Genomic DNA, 15,504 nt, shown 5'->3' with positions numbered 1-15,504 from the left:
GTTCCTAGTCTTTTTTTTTTTTTTTTTTTTGTATGTTTAAAGGTTTCTTTTTTTAAATTTTTAAAATTAATTTATTCTTGTTCCATCTCAATGGTTATCCCAACCCTTGTACCCTCCCATTCTTCCTTCCCTCCCATTTTCCCCTAATACCCCTCCCCTATGACTGTTCCTGAGGGGAATTATCTCCCGCTGTATATGCTCATAGGGTATTATGTCTCTTCTTGGTAACCTGCTGTCCTTCCTCTGAGTGCCACCAGGTCCCCCCCTCCAGGAGACATGATCAAATGTGAGGCACCAGAGTACGTGAGAAAGTCATACCCCACTCTCCACTCAACTGTGGAGAATGTTCTAACCATTGGCTAGATCTGGGTAGGGGTTTAATGTTTACCGCCTGTATTGTCCTTGGCTGGTGCCTTAGTTTGAGCGGGACCCCTGGGCCCAAATCTGCCTATCATAATGTTCTACTTGTAGGTTTCTAGGACCCTCTGGATCCTTCTACTTTGCTATTGTCCCATGCTTCTCTCATCTAGAGTCCCAATAGGATGTCCTCCCCTCTGTCCCAGTTTCCTGGTAAGTGAAGGCTTTCGTGGGACATGCCCCTTGGGCTAGTATGCAGATATAAGTGAGTATATACTATTTAGTCTTTCTGCTTCTGGGTTAACTCACTCATTATGATCATTTCTAGCTCAATTCATTTATCCACAAATTTTGGGAATTCCTTGTTTTTAATAGCTGAGTAGTATTCCATAGTGTATATGTACCACAGTTTCTTTATCCATTCTTCTACTGATGGACACTTTGTTTTTTTGTTTGTTTGTTTTTGTTTTTGTTTTTTGGTGTTTTTTGTTTTTTGTTTTTTGAGACAGAGTTTTTCTGTATACCCTTGGCTGGCCTGGACTCATTTTGTAGACCAGATTGGCCTTGAACTCACAGCGATCCACCTGCCTCTGCCTCCCAAGTGCTGCGATTAAAGGTGTGCACCAACATGCTGGCCTTGTTCCTAGTCTTACTGCATTTTGTTATGCTGAGTTTCATTGGGAATACAGCGAAGCATGCTCTTTTCTTCCGGGATACTGAAGATTTTAGAATAGAACTTTACCCCCCAGAGCTCCTTAATTTTGATTGCAGCATCTTCACATTCTTTTTCTTCTTTTTAAAAAATTTAATTTTCTATAATTTATTCAAATAGCATCCTGAACATTATCCCCTCCCTTGTGTCTTCCCATTCCCATCCTAACTCCCTCTTCCATGTTATTCCCCTCCCCTAGGCCTCTGACTGAAGGGGGCCTTTTCCTTCATCATATGGCCACAGCATATCAGGTCTCATCCAATTAGCTTTTCATTCATCTCTGTTCCTTCTGTCTACTCATTTCTCTAAGCTCCTATCTTTTTACACTTCTTTTTAAATATAGTTATTGTACGAAAATATCATCTATTCACGAGTCACAAAATTTATGTACATAAGAGTATGCATTATCACTGTGGGTACATTACAGCAGATCTTGCCATCACACTTGGTTAAAACTTTGTACTTATTCATTAATAATTCCTCAAATTATTTCCTTACAACATGGGTAACCACCCTTGCACTTCTTCAATTCTTAAGTTTGACAGTTTCACATTCTTCATGTGATTTTCATCGTGCAGTATTTGTTCTTATGGGGCAGGTTTACTTCATCTAGCCAAAATACATAATGGTAACCAAATACAAAACACTGATACATAGTGGTAACCAAATACAAAATACAGAAACAATTCAAATTACTGATACTGATATTTCGTTTTTCTTACTTTTAAAGGCTTATGTAATTTCAGTTTTAAAAGAATGCGCTCTTATGTATTGATTTATCAATTAACGTTGATACTTTTCTATATCATTAATGTCATTTCGGCACGTGTCTACAGCTCATGCTACTCTATTCTCCACGTTAGTAACGAGGCCCATACCCTACATTGCCAGCGTGGCCAGGAACCAGTGACGAGGTGGCTTAGACGCTAGAGTAGAGCCAAACATGACTGGCAACAACCAAAACCTAACAAGAAGACAAAACGAAAAATGAAGAAAAATATAAAATGATTCCTGGTAATATTCTGCTGAGCTCATAAATCGGCACCTTGCCCATTTATCATCAGAGAGCTTCTTTTGGCAGCGAACGGGAGTACAGAGACCCACAGCCACACAATATATGGAGAGAGATTCTAAATTGGAGGTGTCCATCAGGTTCCTCCCCTTGGGGGTGGGAAACCCCACAGAAGGAGTCAGGAATGGACAACACCAGGAAAACATGCCCACCGAACCAGCTAAGCCGGGCTCATATGGACTCACAGAGACTGAAGCAGGAGGAATTGAGCCTGCATGGGTCTGCACCATGTCCTCTGCATGTATTTTTTTGTTTGTTAGCTTGATGTTTTTGTGAGACTCCTAATAGTGAAAGTGGGTGTATTTCTGACTCTTTTGCCTTATCTTAATACTCCTTTCCTTCTATCGGGTTGCCTTGTCCAGCCTTGATATGATGGATTTCCCCTTGTCTTATAATATGTTGTTTTGTCATGTCTGCTTATTATTTTATGGAGACCTGGACTTTTATGAAGAAGAAACAGAGAGGGAGAGGGTCTTGGGGAAATGGAAGGAGGAGAAACTGTGGTTGGGATGTGAAGAAAAAATTCTAAAAACTGGAAAACCTTAAGGGATGTCATAGTTTAAATATTTAACAGGTTGTGTTAATGGAGAGATTTGGTCTTTTGTTGTTGGGTACATTTCAGTTATTGATACAATTTCCACAGTGGTTATAGATAAGTTCACACATTCTTTTTCATTATTCAGTCTTGTTGGCTCTATGTTTCTAGCAGTTTATCCACTGCCTCAACATTATGCAGTTTATTCATGCACATTTGTTTATAGTAAATAGCCCTTTATGTTTCATATTTCTATGGCATGATGTGTAATATATATTCTGAAATTTACAATATTTTTGTGTTCTCACTTGTATGGTAACTAGTGGTTTCAGTAGGTAATATATACATATATGCATAAAATAAATTATATGTAATATATGTATATAATTATCAAAGAAAAGCAAGTGAGTTCATCATGACAGCAGTGAAGATTGTAAAGTAGATGACCCATGTTCAAAGAGAGGATGACATATACAGAAAGGACTTGATTCAGAAACTAAATCAATACAACAAAGCAGTAATAACAAGCCTTCTTAGCTTGGTATTTTGAACTTTATTTTTCTTTGTTTTTTTGTTTTGTTTTGATTTTTCAGGACAGGATTTATCTGTGTAGCCTTGACTGTCCTGGACTTGCTTTGTAGACCAGGCCGGCCTCAAACTCACAGAGATCTGCCATTCTCTGCCTTCTTGAGTACTGGGATTAAGGTGTATGTCACCATGCCCATCTTGGTATTTTGAACTTTCTATTTTAAAACTGTTTCTCCTTTACGTTTGTTATTTCTTAGCATATTTCAATATAAGACTACATTTTCTCTTTAATTTTTATTTTCATGTTCATCTACTGGTTTTGACCTCTTAAAAGTTTAGTGAATATATAGAAATTAATGAACTTTTTCCTAGATTAATTTGCTCAGTTTCTGTGAGTAAATTTAATCTTTAAATTGCTTTTGGTAGACTGCCTTCTTCATAATATTAATCAAACCAGCCATGAATGTGAATGTCTTTTCTATCTTTTAGAATCCTCCATAAATTGTTACTCAATGTCTTAAAGTTTTTATTATATAAGTCTTACACTTCCTTAGTTAAATTTATCATAAGTATTTGTATATGTACATTTGAGGATACTTTGAAGTTATTTCCCTGACTTATTATTTGGTATATTTGTTGGTGTATAGAAAGAATATTGATTTTTATGTGCTAATTTTGTATTCTGATACTATGCTTAATGTATCAATCATCAGTAAAGTTTTACATGGAGTCTTTAGAGCCTTTTAGATATAGAATGACATCATCTGCAAATAATGATTTTTATCCTACTTATTTCTCTATCTCCCTCACTTTTTTTATCATGCTAGTGATATTAATGAACAGAAACAAAGAGAATAAATATCCTTATCATATTCTTGAATTTAGTGACTTGCTGTATTGGACAGTGCACTTAAATCATGAGCCAAAAATAAGCCCTTTCTCCCTTAAGAAGCCTTTTTTCAACCAGTTTTGTCAAAGCAATGAGACACATGAGAATTTTTAAAAGTCATATGCTCTTCACAGTAGCCTGTTATATAAGCTTAGGAGGCTGTCAGCTGATTAATGAATAATGAAATTGTAGTATATACATAAGGGTGTTTTCCTCCACCATAAAGAATATGAAAACATGCCATTTTGAGGGAAATTGATACAACTGGAGATCATCATATTGAGTAAATAACAGACTCTAGAAGAAAAGTATTGCCCATCTTCTCTCATGTGTGTCAAGTGTGGTTCCTAGAATTTTCATAGAAACATACAATTTTATATGAAATGAAAGTAAATGTGAAAGCATCTGTGGGAAGGAAGGAGATGAGCAGGAAATAAAAGCAGAATATGAGAGGTTTATCGATAAAGCACATAATATTAACAAATGTAAATATCTTACCACGCCAATGGAAAAGTAATTGTTGATGATGCTGTAAGGCACAGGGTCTCCTTTCTCGTCTTTGTCATTGGGTGTGACTTCAAACTTCCACCTGTCCAGCATGATTTCTGTGCTGCTTTCAATGTCTTTTAGGATCTTCATTAGATTTTCACCTTCATAGCCTAATGAAAAATGTTATAATGAGAAAAAAATATAAACCAACCAAGGGGCGTTACATTTATTTGTGTTTACATGAATTATTCTGAGCCCTACTAATGCATTATAATACTAATTTTAATGTACATTAAGAATTAAACAGATGATGAGACTCACAGTCAAATACCGGGTGAAGCATAGGGAGTCTTGTAGAAAGTGGACTGAAGGATATAAGGACCTAAAGGTGAAAAGAAGGCCACAAGAAGACCAATAGGGCTCAGAGGGGCTTGTAAGACTGAAACACCAACCAAGGACCCTGCATGAACTGGACCTAAGCCCTCTACATAGATGCAGCCAATGGGCAGCTCAAGTTCCATATGTGTCTTCTAGTAAGGGGAGTGTGGGTCAGGTAGAGGGCTGTCTCGGAAAGGCACTTTGTTGCCTGCTTTTTGATAACTTCTACCTGGTGAGACAGACTTGCCAGGCCACTGAGGAAGAGGATAAGCTCAGTCCTGGTGTGACTAGATAAGACAGCATTGGTGGATAAAGGGAGGGGCTCTCCTTTTCTGAGAAGTAGCAGAGGGATGATGGGGGGAGATGGAACATGTGGGACTGGGAGGAGAGGAAGGAGGGGGCTACAACCCAGGTGTAAAGTGAATAAATAAATAAATTAATAAAAAATGAATTGACTAAAATCTTATACTTGCACAAGATTTCATGATTTGTTTTCATTTGCAACAAATATTTTTTCTTGTGGTATGAATCCTCATCTTACCTAATTGCCAGCAGCATTTTAACACATATCCTTTCACACTTCTGTATCAATAAGTGAAAATGTAGTTACTTTTAGGTTTCAATTCTAGGCTTTCTTTCTAAGCATGCCACATATTGCTGAAGTTGCAAACTGAGTTGTCATGTTAGACTTTCCATCTGTCCCTTATCTTCACGTTTCCTTCTAGTGACAAAGAGAATCTTTAAAGAAAATAAGCTGCTCATTTTCAGCATGTTTTATTCAATCTCATAATTTATCGACTCGTAGTACATTATGCTTTTCAGATAGCTTGCTTTATGTTTTCAGCATTGTTTCAACTCAGGGAACAGTTCTTTTGGAAGGCACCTTAACACCAAGCATCAGATACCTGACTTACTTAACCCTCAGTCCCTGTGCTCAAAACAACCCTTTCATAGAATAAGTGCACTGCAATCTATTTGTTAGTTTGATTTTGTTGCTACTGGCCTTTCTTAGCAGATGGCTGAATCCATGCTTCCATGGACTAGCTCTAGATGCCCAATGTGCATCCCTCCAATGTTGATTTGATGCTATATTCTCTCAAATTTATATGTGAATGTATACAGTTCACTCAGGACTGTAGACTAACCCAGGGGTGTTATTATTCATGTTTCTTAGCCTCTTTCCATATTAGCTTACTCACTTCCCAGATCACAGATTTGCTCTGAGGAGTAAATGGTATAATGCATAAAATGTCCTTACTATATGAATCTTAAGCATATGGAATAGATTGTTTCTAAAAGCATATTACTAGTGATGATGATAAAATATTAATAAAAATATTGTTTTTGAGCTGAGGAAAGGCAAGGCATACAGATGTGGGCAATGCTACAACACAGGGCAAAAGGTGAGGTAACCCAAATGAAAGTGCCCATGACTTGGAGTTTCACATGCAGAAACTGCTCATCAGCCATGGGGCAGGAGCACACTCACAGGTAGTTGAACAGAAATGAAGAACACAAAATATGTCACAGAAGCTGTAGAAACAGACAGGCTTAGGTGTCCAAGGTACAGGGAATTCAACAACATGTGTGGAAACTGCAGTTTCAGGAAGGATACTGACTTGTCCCATGGTAAAGCACTCAAGCTCAGCACTTTCAACATCAGAGAAGATATGGACGAAAGAAAGGACCAGAAGTTGCCACAAGCAAAGGTATTTGGCACATCTCTCCCACAATATTGGAAACCCTATTGTGGGGAAGAGCCCTGAGATGATCCAGATCTAGATATCCAGCGACACAGACTCCTATAATAGGAGTGCAGGGATAGAATTGTGCCAGAGCTGTCACAGGAGAAGGTATTCAAGCACAGGAATTGTGTAGAAAAAATATTGGAGAATATGAACAAGGGATAAAATTTCATAATTCAGTAAATGTTATTGATTAATTTGAAAAGAAAACAGATAATGGGAGTGTTTTGGAAAAAAGTCTAAACCTTTGAATTATTGCATAGAATGTAATAAAGAATTCTATATCAAAGGCATAGAAAATATTTTGATTAAAAGAATGGCATTGTCCAAACATAGAGAAATAGATGCCAATAGAGATAAAAGAGACTTATAGAAGATGAAATAAGAATATGACATTTAATATTAAAACACTAAAAATACAGAATAAAGAAAAGGTTTTGAAAGCTGCAAAAAGATGTCACTTTTTAAGACAGGTCAATAGAGTAATAGCAGATTAAGCAACAGAAACTTTTAAAAGCATAAAGATAGAAACTGTTAAGTATACCCCCACAAAACTACCTACTGATAAATGACTTTACATTTAGTAATTCATTGAAAATATAAAAAACTTAAAAGCTTCTGTAAGGCAAAGGACACTGTAAACAGAGCAAAACGACAGCCTACAGACTGGGAAAAGATCTACTCCAACCTTATATCTGACAAATGCCGAATATCCAAAATATATAAAGAACTCAAGAAATTAAACACCACCAAGCTAAAAACTCCAATTAAAAATGGGGTATAGAGCTAAACAGATAATTCTCAACAGAGGAATTTTGAATGCCTGAGAAGCCCTTAAAGACATCTGAAGGCCCTTAATCATCAGAGAAATGCAAATCAAATTTACTCTGAGAGTCCATCTTACATCCCTCAGAATGGCTAAGATCAAAAACCCAAGTGACAATATGCTGTCAAGGAAGTGGATAAAAGGGAACACTTTTGCAAACTTGTACAACAACTTTGAAAATCAATCTGTCTCTTTTTCAGAAAATTTGGAATAGTGCTGCCTCAAAAGCCAGCTATACCAATTCTTGGCATATACCTGAAAGGTGCTCCACCGTACAACAAGGACAATTGCTCAACTATGTTCACAGCAGTTTTATTTATAATAGCCAGAATCTTGAAACAAACTCAATGTCCCTCAACTGAAGAATGGATAAAGAAACTGTGGTATGTATACACAATGGAATACTACTCATCTATCAAAATCAAGGACATCTTGAAATTTACAGGAAAATGGATGGCACTAAAAAGATCATCCTGAATGAGATAACCAGTCCCAGAAAGACATGCATGGTAAATACTCACTTATAAGTAGATATTAGCACAACAATTTTGTCCTCCGAGAGACTCTACCCAGAGGGGAAACAGGTTAGAGACTGAGACTTGCAGCCAGACTCTGGGTAGAGAGCTGGAAGTGGTACTGAAGAGTGGGGGAATGGAAGTACACAGAGGGTTAATGAGTCCCACAAGGAGGCCATCAAGGCTGGCAGATATGAACCCAAGGGGGCCTGCAAAAGCTGTTATGCCAACCAAAAACAATGCATGGAGTAAACCTAGACCCCTGTTCAGATCTAGCCAATGGACAGCTCTTTCTCCATGGCTGTGGGGGCAGTGGGGGCTGCCTATGACATGACCTCTGGTGCTCCTGATTTAGTCAATTCCCCATGGTGTATAGGCCCTGCAGAAACACAGAGGAAGGGGATATAGACTCTGTGCATGAGCTTGTTAGGCTGAGGTCGTATGGTAGGGGAGGAGATCTCCTTCTGTCAGAGGTCTAGGAGAGGAGAATACGGTGGAAGAGGGAGGGAGAGTGGAAGGGGAAGATACAAGTGATGGCAAAAACATCAGCATGTAATCTGAATAAATCATAATAAATTTAAACAAAGAAAAGATAAAAACTATAAAAATCTTAGCCAATGACTAAAAGAAAGGTTATAAATTAATACAACTAACAAAATAAAAATGGATACATAATCAAATATGTCTGTGAAATTTAGAAAATTCTAAATGAATATCTTAAATAATTGTACCCCTATAAAGAATGTACCCCATATAAAGAAATGGATGAATTCCTTGATGTATACTCTATGTCAAAATTAAATCATGACAAATAAATAATTACAGAAATTTATAATAGTAATGAGATTGAAGTAGTCATAAAAATTATCCCCCATACATACACAAAAAGCCTAACCAGATAAGATTTCATGCAGAATTCTACCAGAACTACTAAATAGAAAATTATTTAGGAAACTGTAATTATTCCAAAACATTTAAAAGGAGGGAGAGAATCTATTTCTGAAAGTAGTCCCTTACCTCCATATATATATGTGGTGGCATGCTCCTGAGCCCCACATGCACTCACTCGTCCCTGCAAACACACACACACACACACACACACACACACACACACACACACATGAGTAGGGGAGAGACAGACAGACAATGAGACAGAGAGAAGTCTAATAAAATAAATAAAATGCCTGAGAATACATCTATCCAATAAAATACAATAAAACAAAATAAAGTAGAAGTTAAGAGGAAGACCACTGGTGGAAGAAAAGTTTAAGCAGTGAGGGATTAGGAGAAGGAAGAAATCTTGGGCCTGGGAGGAGAGTTAACTGAAAAGACAGTGTATGCAGAACCCATACAGAAACATACTATCTTACAATTTCATTTAAAAATACCAAATTGGATCTATCAGTCAAACACATGTCACATGAAAAAGAGAGGTGAGCACACTAGATGTTTTCGTATGAATGGGAACAAGACCCAAGTAAAAGATAGGTGGTAAATTATGCAAATCTAGGACTATATTAAATAGTATATAGAAATCTACTGGTTTGTATATAAATTAAAATATCTTTTAATAACCTGGCATTGTGGGGCATGCACAGCCTTAATCCCAGCACTTGAGGGCCAGTTTGAGGCCAGCCTGTTCTACAAAGGCAGTATAGGATAGCCAAGGCTACACAGGTAAACCTGGTCCTGAGAGAATATATATATATATATATATATATATATATATATATATATATATATATATATAATATTAGGCGAACAATGACATGACTTATAAAATGAAACTCTTACTCTTAGGAGTTATTTTTGGGGGAAGCCTCAGAAGTTCCCCAATCAACACACACTATTGATAATTGCTGTCAGTTGCCCATGATAATTAATTAATGGGTGGTAAGAACATATTGTTGAAAATAACACATTTTTGAATGACTAGACATAGAGAAACTAGTTTTGAACTAAAACAGAAAATGTCATCTCTTCCACATCACTGTCATAGTGCCAGAGGGTTCTCTTCAAGGAAGATGGGAGGAGGACTGACCTCAATGATCTGACTCATCCCTGGGCCCTACTATAGCTGTAATACTGACCTGCCTGGCATGCTACCTCACTGATACAGAATAAGAACCATTAAGGGGATAACCTACTGCTTACTAGTTATATTTGAGGCTTCCCATGTAGGAGGGAATTTATGCTTAATTCACAACAGAAGTTCATAACTTGGAGGGTCATATCGCAGAAAACTTAATGCTCTTGTTTTGCTAAACAGACATATCAAATTGTCTTCAAAATATTTGCATTTATACTCAGACCTTGGTGCTATTCTCACCTTGGTCAACAGAACTTCTTTTTGGTGTGGGCTGTGGCTAAGGCAGAGACACAGGCCTGGACTAATTGAGTCAATGGGCCACACAAAGTATATAAAGGTGAAAGGGGACATTGTTGGGGACGGTCATCAGAAAGAATTGACAGGTGGTAGTGAGAGTAGATATATTCAAAATTAATGTATTAGATTCTCCACCAATTTACAGCCCATGTGACTCAATGAAAATTTAGTTTCTAGAAGGATAAAAGCCAATTCCTTATTTTCCCATTTATAGAATCAGAACATAGTTATCTCTATCTGATCTTTGACATAAGATACAACCCTTATTTCATCCATTAATAAAAACATTTATGTGTTTTTTTATGAATCTAACATACATGTTGCACAAACACATATATGTATATATAGGTGGATTTATTTACTTGGACATTTAATTCACTTGATGATTTGAAAACAAAAAAATAATAAATTAAATTTACAAATATCAAAACATTTTTTAAAACATCAAATGTGTATAGCAGAAGGCTATGGTCATACTATAAGTCACACTGATAGTTTTCTTCTCTTTAATTAATAAAAACATAAAAAAATTGGTGAATATGAGCATATTGTAATGAATAAATCTTTATCTCTGCCAGTTCATGATTTTTCACTAAATGTTAGTAATATTCTTTTACTCTAACATCCCTTTGAAAATTCCAAATGGAATATATTCTATTTTTTTCAACTTAGCTTTCAATTATGTCTATGTAACAAACATAACAGTTAAATGGATGTCCTCAACTTTACTGTAATAACAGTTACTTAGAAAGCTCTTTTCCCCCAACAACAATTTTCTGCTCTGCTTTTATTCCATCCCAAGGGATTTCCATTCAGCATATTGAGGGTAGGGTCAACCATTGTATTTTTAACAAGCTCCCCAAAGGCTTCTGATCCACACTGCCTGTAGAGACTGTTTTAAATTTCTCCAAGTGTGTTTAGATACAAAAGTACAATTCAGAATTTAATTATTTTTTTAAACATAATCTGGAGTTGCCCTGTAATCTGTAGGTAATTATAATGACTCACCAAATATTTTAGACTCCACCCTGAATTACTGTGCCATGTGCACTCTGCTCGATCTACCATCTCATTGTCTGTTACATAAGATTTCTGAATCCTTACCACTTCTGAGTGTTGGACACTGAACTTCATTCCCTTTGCTTATGAAGTCCCCACGCAGTTTTATGTGACTATGCCACTATCATTCCACTAGTGCTCCCCTCTAGGTGAGCCAGGGCTTCTCGTTATTGGAATCAATGCACTAGTTATTAGAAAGTCTTAAGTGTTGCACATGACTTCATCTGCAACTAGAATTTAAATTATTTTCCATTCCTTTTCTCATTCTTGTTTAAAAAGGCTGGGCATAGTAGCCCACAACTTTTTAATTTTTTATTTTATGATTTGTTTATTACATGTACAATGTCCTGCCTGCATGTGTGCCTGCCTGACAGAAGAGTGCACCAGATCACATTATAGATGGTTGTGAGCCACCATGTGATTGCTGGGAATTGAACTCAGGACCTCCGGAAGGGCAGCCAGTGCTCTTAACTCTGAGCTATCTTTCCATGGCAACCTTACTCATTCTTATACACCAAGTTTATAACACAATAGATACCATAATGTTAGCCTCAAATAGCACTGCTTAGTGTGTTCATTTCTGAGAGTCACTCATTAGTGTTTTCATTTTTTCCAGTTTTTGTTTTCAGTTTTATCACATTGGTCATAAAGTCAGTCTAGAAAATTATCCTTTTTTCCATAGACTACACATAACTCTTGAACATGCTCCATTTTAGCCTGAAATAACCTCTATCTATTTTCTATACTAGAAGATAATTAAAGAAAATTAAAAATATTAATATTGCCTTAGAATTCTAAGTGTATGAGTTATTTCCTAAGCAAGAAAAGCCCAAACCAGAGATGTCTGAAAATTTTTCCTCCCAAGACCAAATCTAGAAAAGGTATAATTAAAGCCCATCATCCAGTCTAGACTTCTCAACCCATCTTGTTCCTCAAACTTTTGATTACTGTTTGTAATTCTTAGTAAGCATAGGACACCTCTTACATTTACTGTAACTACATGGTGACCGTTCTATAGTAAAAACGTTCTCCTGTTTTTCAGATGGATTTGATTGCAGGTGTCTTACCTCCACCCCACCGCAGGCATCTAGCTAGGTCATTGCCAGTACCAAGAGGCAGAATAGCGACTGGAGGGTGCTTGACTACATTGGCCTTTTCTGTGGAATTGAACAATGAAAATAAAAGTATTTACCATACCAGATCAATACTAACAAACAAACTTATATTAAATAGTATCACAAAGTACATTTAAACAGCAAAAAGTTGAATGACATTGTTTTAATGTTGTGGTAACTAATCTATTAGACAAACATATATCATTCTTTAGGCAATAACAGATTCTTCATAATTCATACACGGTAAAAAAAAACTTTAAGCAGCTTTCATTAACTCAAAATCATGCCTTGTGTGATGTGTGTGTATATGTTTGTATGGTGTATGTTTGTATGTTTGCCTCTGTTTGGCATACACATGAAGCATAGAAATACATGTCTCCGGAGACATAGGTAGGTTCCTGTATAAATTTCATTTGCTACATCGCCTCTAAGGACACTTTATTTTATTTATAGACAGTTGAATTCTGAAAGTGTATCAATTGTTAGTAATGCTGTCTAATTGCTCCTATCTGTAGTATAGCAATATTACAAAGCAAATAAACAGAGCACTCTTGTCAGATGACCTGAGAACATGACATTTGTTTGCTTATTATTTATGTAGTTTTAACTTTATACCACATAGTACTTTAGGTTTCAAAATATATAACTGTCATCAAAATTCCATATGCTTTTTGTTGAATCACAAAACTTAAGGGAATTTCACAAATAGTCATATGTGTATGTGTGTGTATGTGTGTATTTGTTCATGTGTATGTCAATGAGTGTGTATGTGTGTCTGTATATGTGTGTGTGGGTGTGTGTATGTGTATTTGTATGTATGTGTTGTTGTGAATATGTGTCTGTGTGTGCATATGTGTATGTATGTATATGCATGTTTGTATGTGCGTGTATGTATGTCTATATATGCATATGTGTGGATGTGAGTATGTGTATTTGGTGTATGTATCTGTGTGTACATGTGTGCATATGTATGTGTTTATATGTATGTGTGTGTGTCTGTGTGTGTATGTGTGAATGTGCACGTATATGAATCAGTTCCTGAGATAACTTTAGGGTACCAATGTGATACTACTGAACATGGGCATGTAATGATGAGTGAAAACTTCCCTCATTCTTCATTTTAAAATCTTTACAAATGTTTAACCATTCATATTTTCAATCAGTAATTTTTATATTTCTTTAATTTTAGTTTTGGTCATATGAATAATTTATAAATAATTTATATTTTTTATTAGAATGCCCAAACCAGAATTGTCACTAACTACTTTCATAGCCTCGTAGTAGACTAAATTGTTATACTCATAAGAAGAGTGTTGATGACAACATGTACTTTCTCAGAGTAACTGTACATGGGCAACTGGGGAGGGGAGCCAGGCTTGGAGTAATGACGCCATTCTCACCACGACATTTTCAGTTTGAAGTGTTTTCAGTGCCTAACAAGACAGAATGTTCTCATCTTCATTTCTTTAAAAAAAAAAAACTGTCAATTTATACAGAGAGAACATAATCTGTTTGAATTAATACTCATTTTTAAAAGGACCTATATCTAACAAGTTTCTCAATCCAGAAACTAAAAATATTTAAAAGTATATATTTGTTTAAAATAACAATTCTTTATGTTTTAAACTGTTAATAAGATTCAGCAAGAGGAACCTCAGAAAAAGAAAACACAAACATTTTCAGAATTCATCAACTTCTAGGTAGTTGTAGACACATAATAGACAGGAAGATTGACAGGTAGAACAACACAGAAAGGTACAGTTACTAGTCTCACACCAGCTACATTTACACAGGTCTTCATTACCTATGCAATCCAAAATCCATCCTACAGTCCCGTCTCCACCGCATGCTAACACTCTGAAGTCAGGGACATCGCGGAAAAAGTGTAACCTGAAAAATAAGTATTTCATGGCACATGATTTACATATTAGGAGAACTTCCTCATATTTTCTTAGCTTTTGATCTAATAAGTTGTATTTTTAACATGAAATATTTAAATATTCATTGTTATCTTGCAAATCATTCAAATATATCTCTGTGAATATATATTCCATAGACTGTACTTTAAAATATACTTAAAAGCATATATTCCAAGTTGTTGCAAACAGCAAAATTAAAAATAGATAATGTTAAATTATAGCATTCATTTTGACATTCACCCAGATGTAATCAAAACTAACATAATCCGGCTAGCACATGCTGTATAATTTCCTTAATAACTTTTGTTAATTAGCCGTTGGCTTGAAAACTATTTAGATAGGATTATCATGTTAGTCAATATAATGTGTTCTACACTTTTCTTTCTACATTTTTCCAGAGAAATTATTCAGCCTGCATTTAGGATTCCAGTTTTCAGAATTTCCTTATGACTTTCAATCTGTGAACACAGAAGCCAAACTTCACCTTGTCCATTGACCCGGTGAGCAGTATTTTCTGTTCCTGAGTGTTCAAGCTTAATTGCTGGGTCAGATGTGCTAAATACCCACTGCTCCGGTGCCACTGCATGCAGTGTGCTCATTAACACAGCCTACCTAGAGGAAAGTCACAGAAGCACCTAATGCATCTGGTGATACAGTCCTACAAGCTGTTTTGTGGCAAATAAAGGATGGAAGCAGAGCAGAAGCTGATCTGCCCTCCCCTTTACCCAAAAAAATTAGCATTGAGAACCATATGCCATGAGCCATCCAAGTAATTTTCTCTACATTGATCCACTGATATTCATATTCACATAGCCGTCTAGAGAGCTCCATTATGCATCTTATATACTCTACTTATTTTAAAAGTTTATTTAAGAGAAAATGATAGGGAGAGAAGAACTGGGGAGAGAGAGAGAGAGAGAGAGAGAGAAAGAGAGAGAGAGAGGGAGAGAGAGAGAGAGAGAGAGGGAGGGAGGGAGTG

At 36.1% G+C, this 15,504-nt stretch overlaps 1 protein-coding gene across 1 annotated transcript in view; it reads right to left on the bottom strand.

Moving 5' to 3' along the window:
- The window catches only part of Dgkb (diacylglycerol kinase beta), a 696,235-nt gene that overhangs the window by 383,846 nt on the left and 296,885 nt on the right, over window positions 1-15,504 (bottom strand). The window contains exons 18-20 of the mRNA XM_051145066.1: window positions 14,411-14,496; window positions 12,559-12,648; window positions 4,592-4,752 (exon numbers count right to left, since the gene is read on the bottom strand). Of these exons, the coding sequence (XP_051001023.1) occupies window positions 4,592-4,752; window positions 12,559-12,648; window positions 14,411-14,496 (337 nt within the window). The remainder of the gene's footprint in view (window positions 1-4,591; window positions 4,753-12,558; window positions 12,649-14,410; window positions 14,497-15,504) is intronic.

Source organism: Acomys russatus, chromosome 1 (genome assembly GCF_903995435.1).
Source record: "Acomys russatus chromosome 1, mAcoRus1.1, whole genome shotgun sequence".
NCBI classification, from domain to species: Eukaryota; Metazoa; Chordata; class Mammalia; order Rodentia; family Muridae; genus Acomys; species Acomys russatus.
This window is presented reverse-complemented; position numbering and strand designations above follow the sequence as displayed.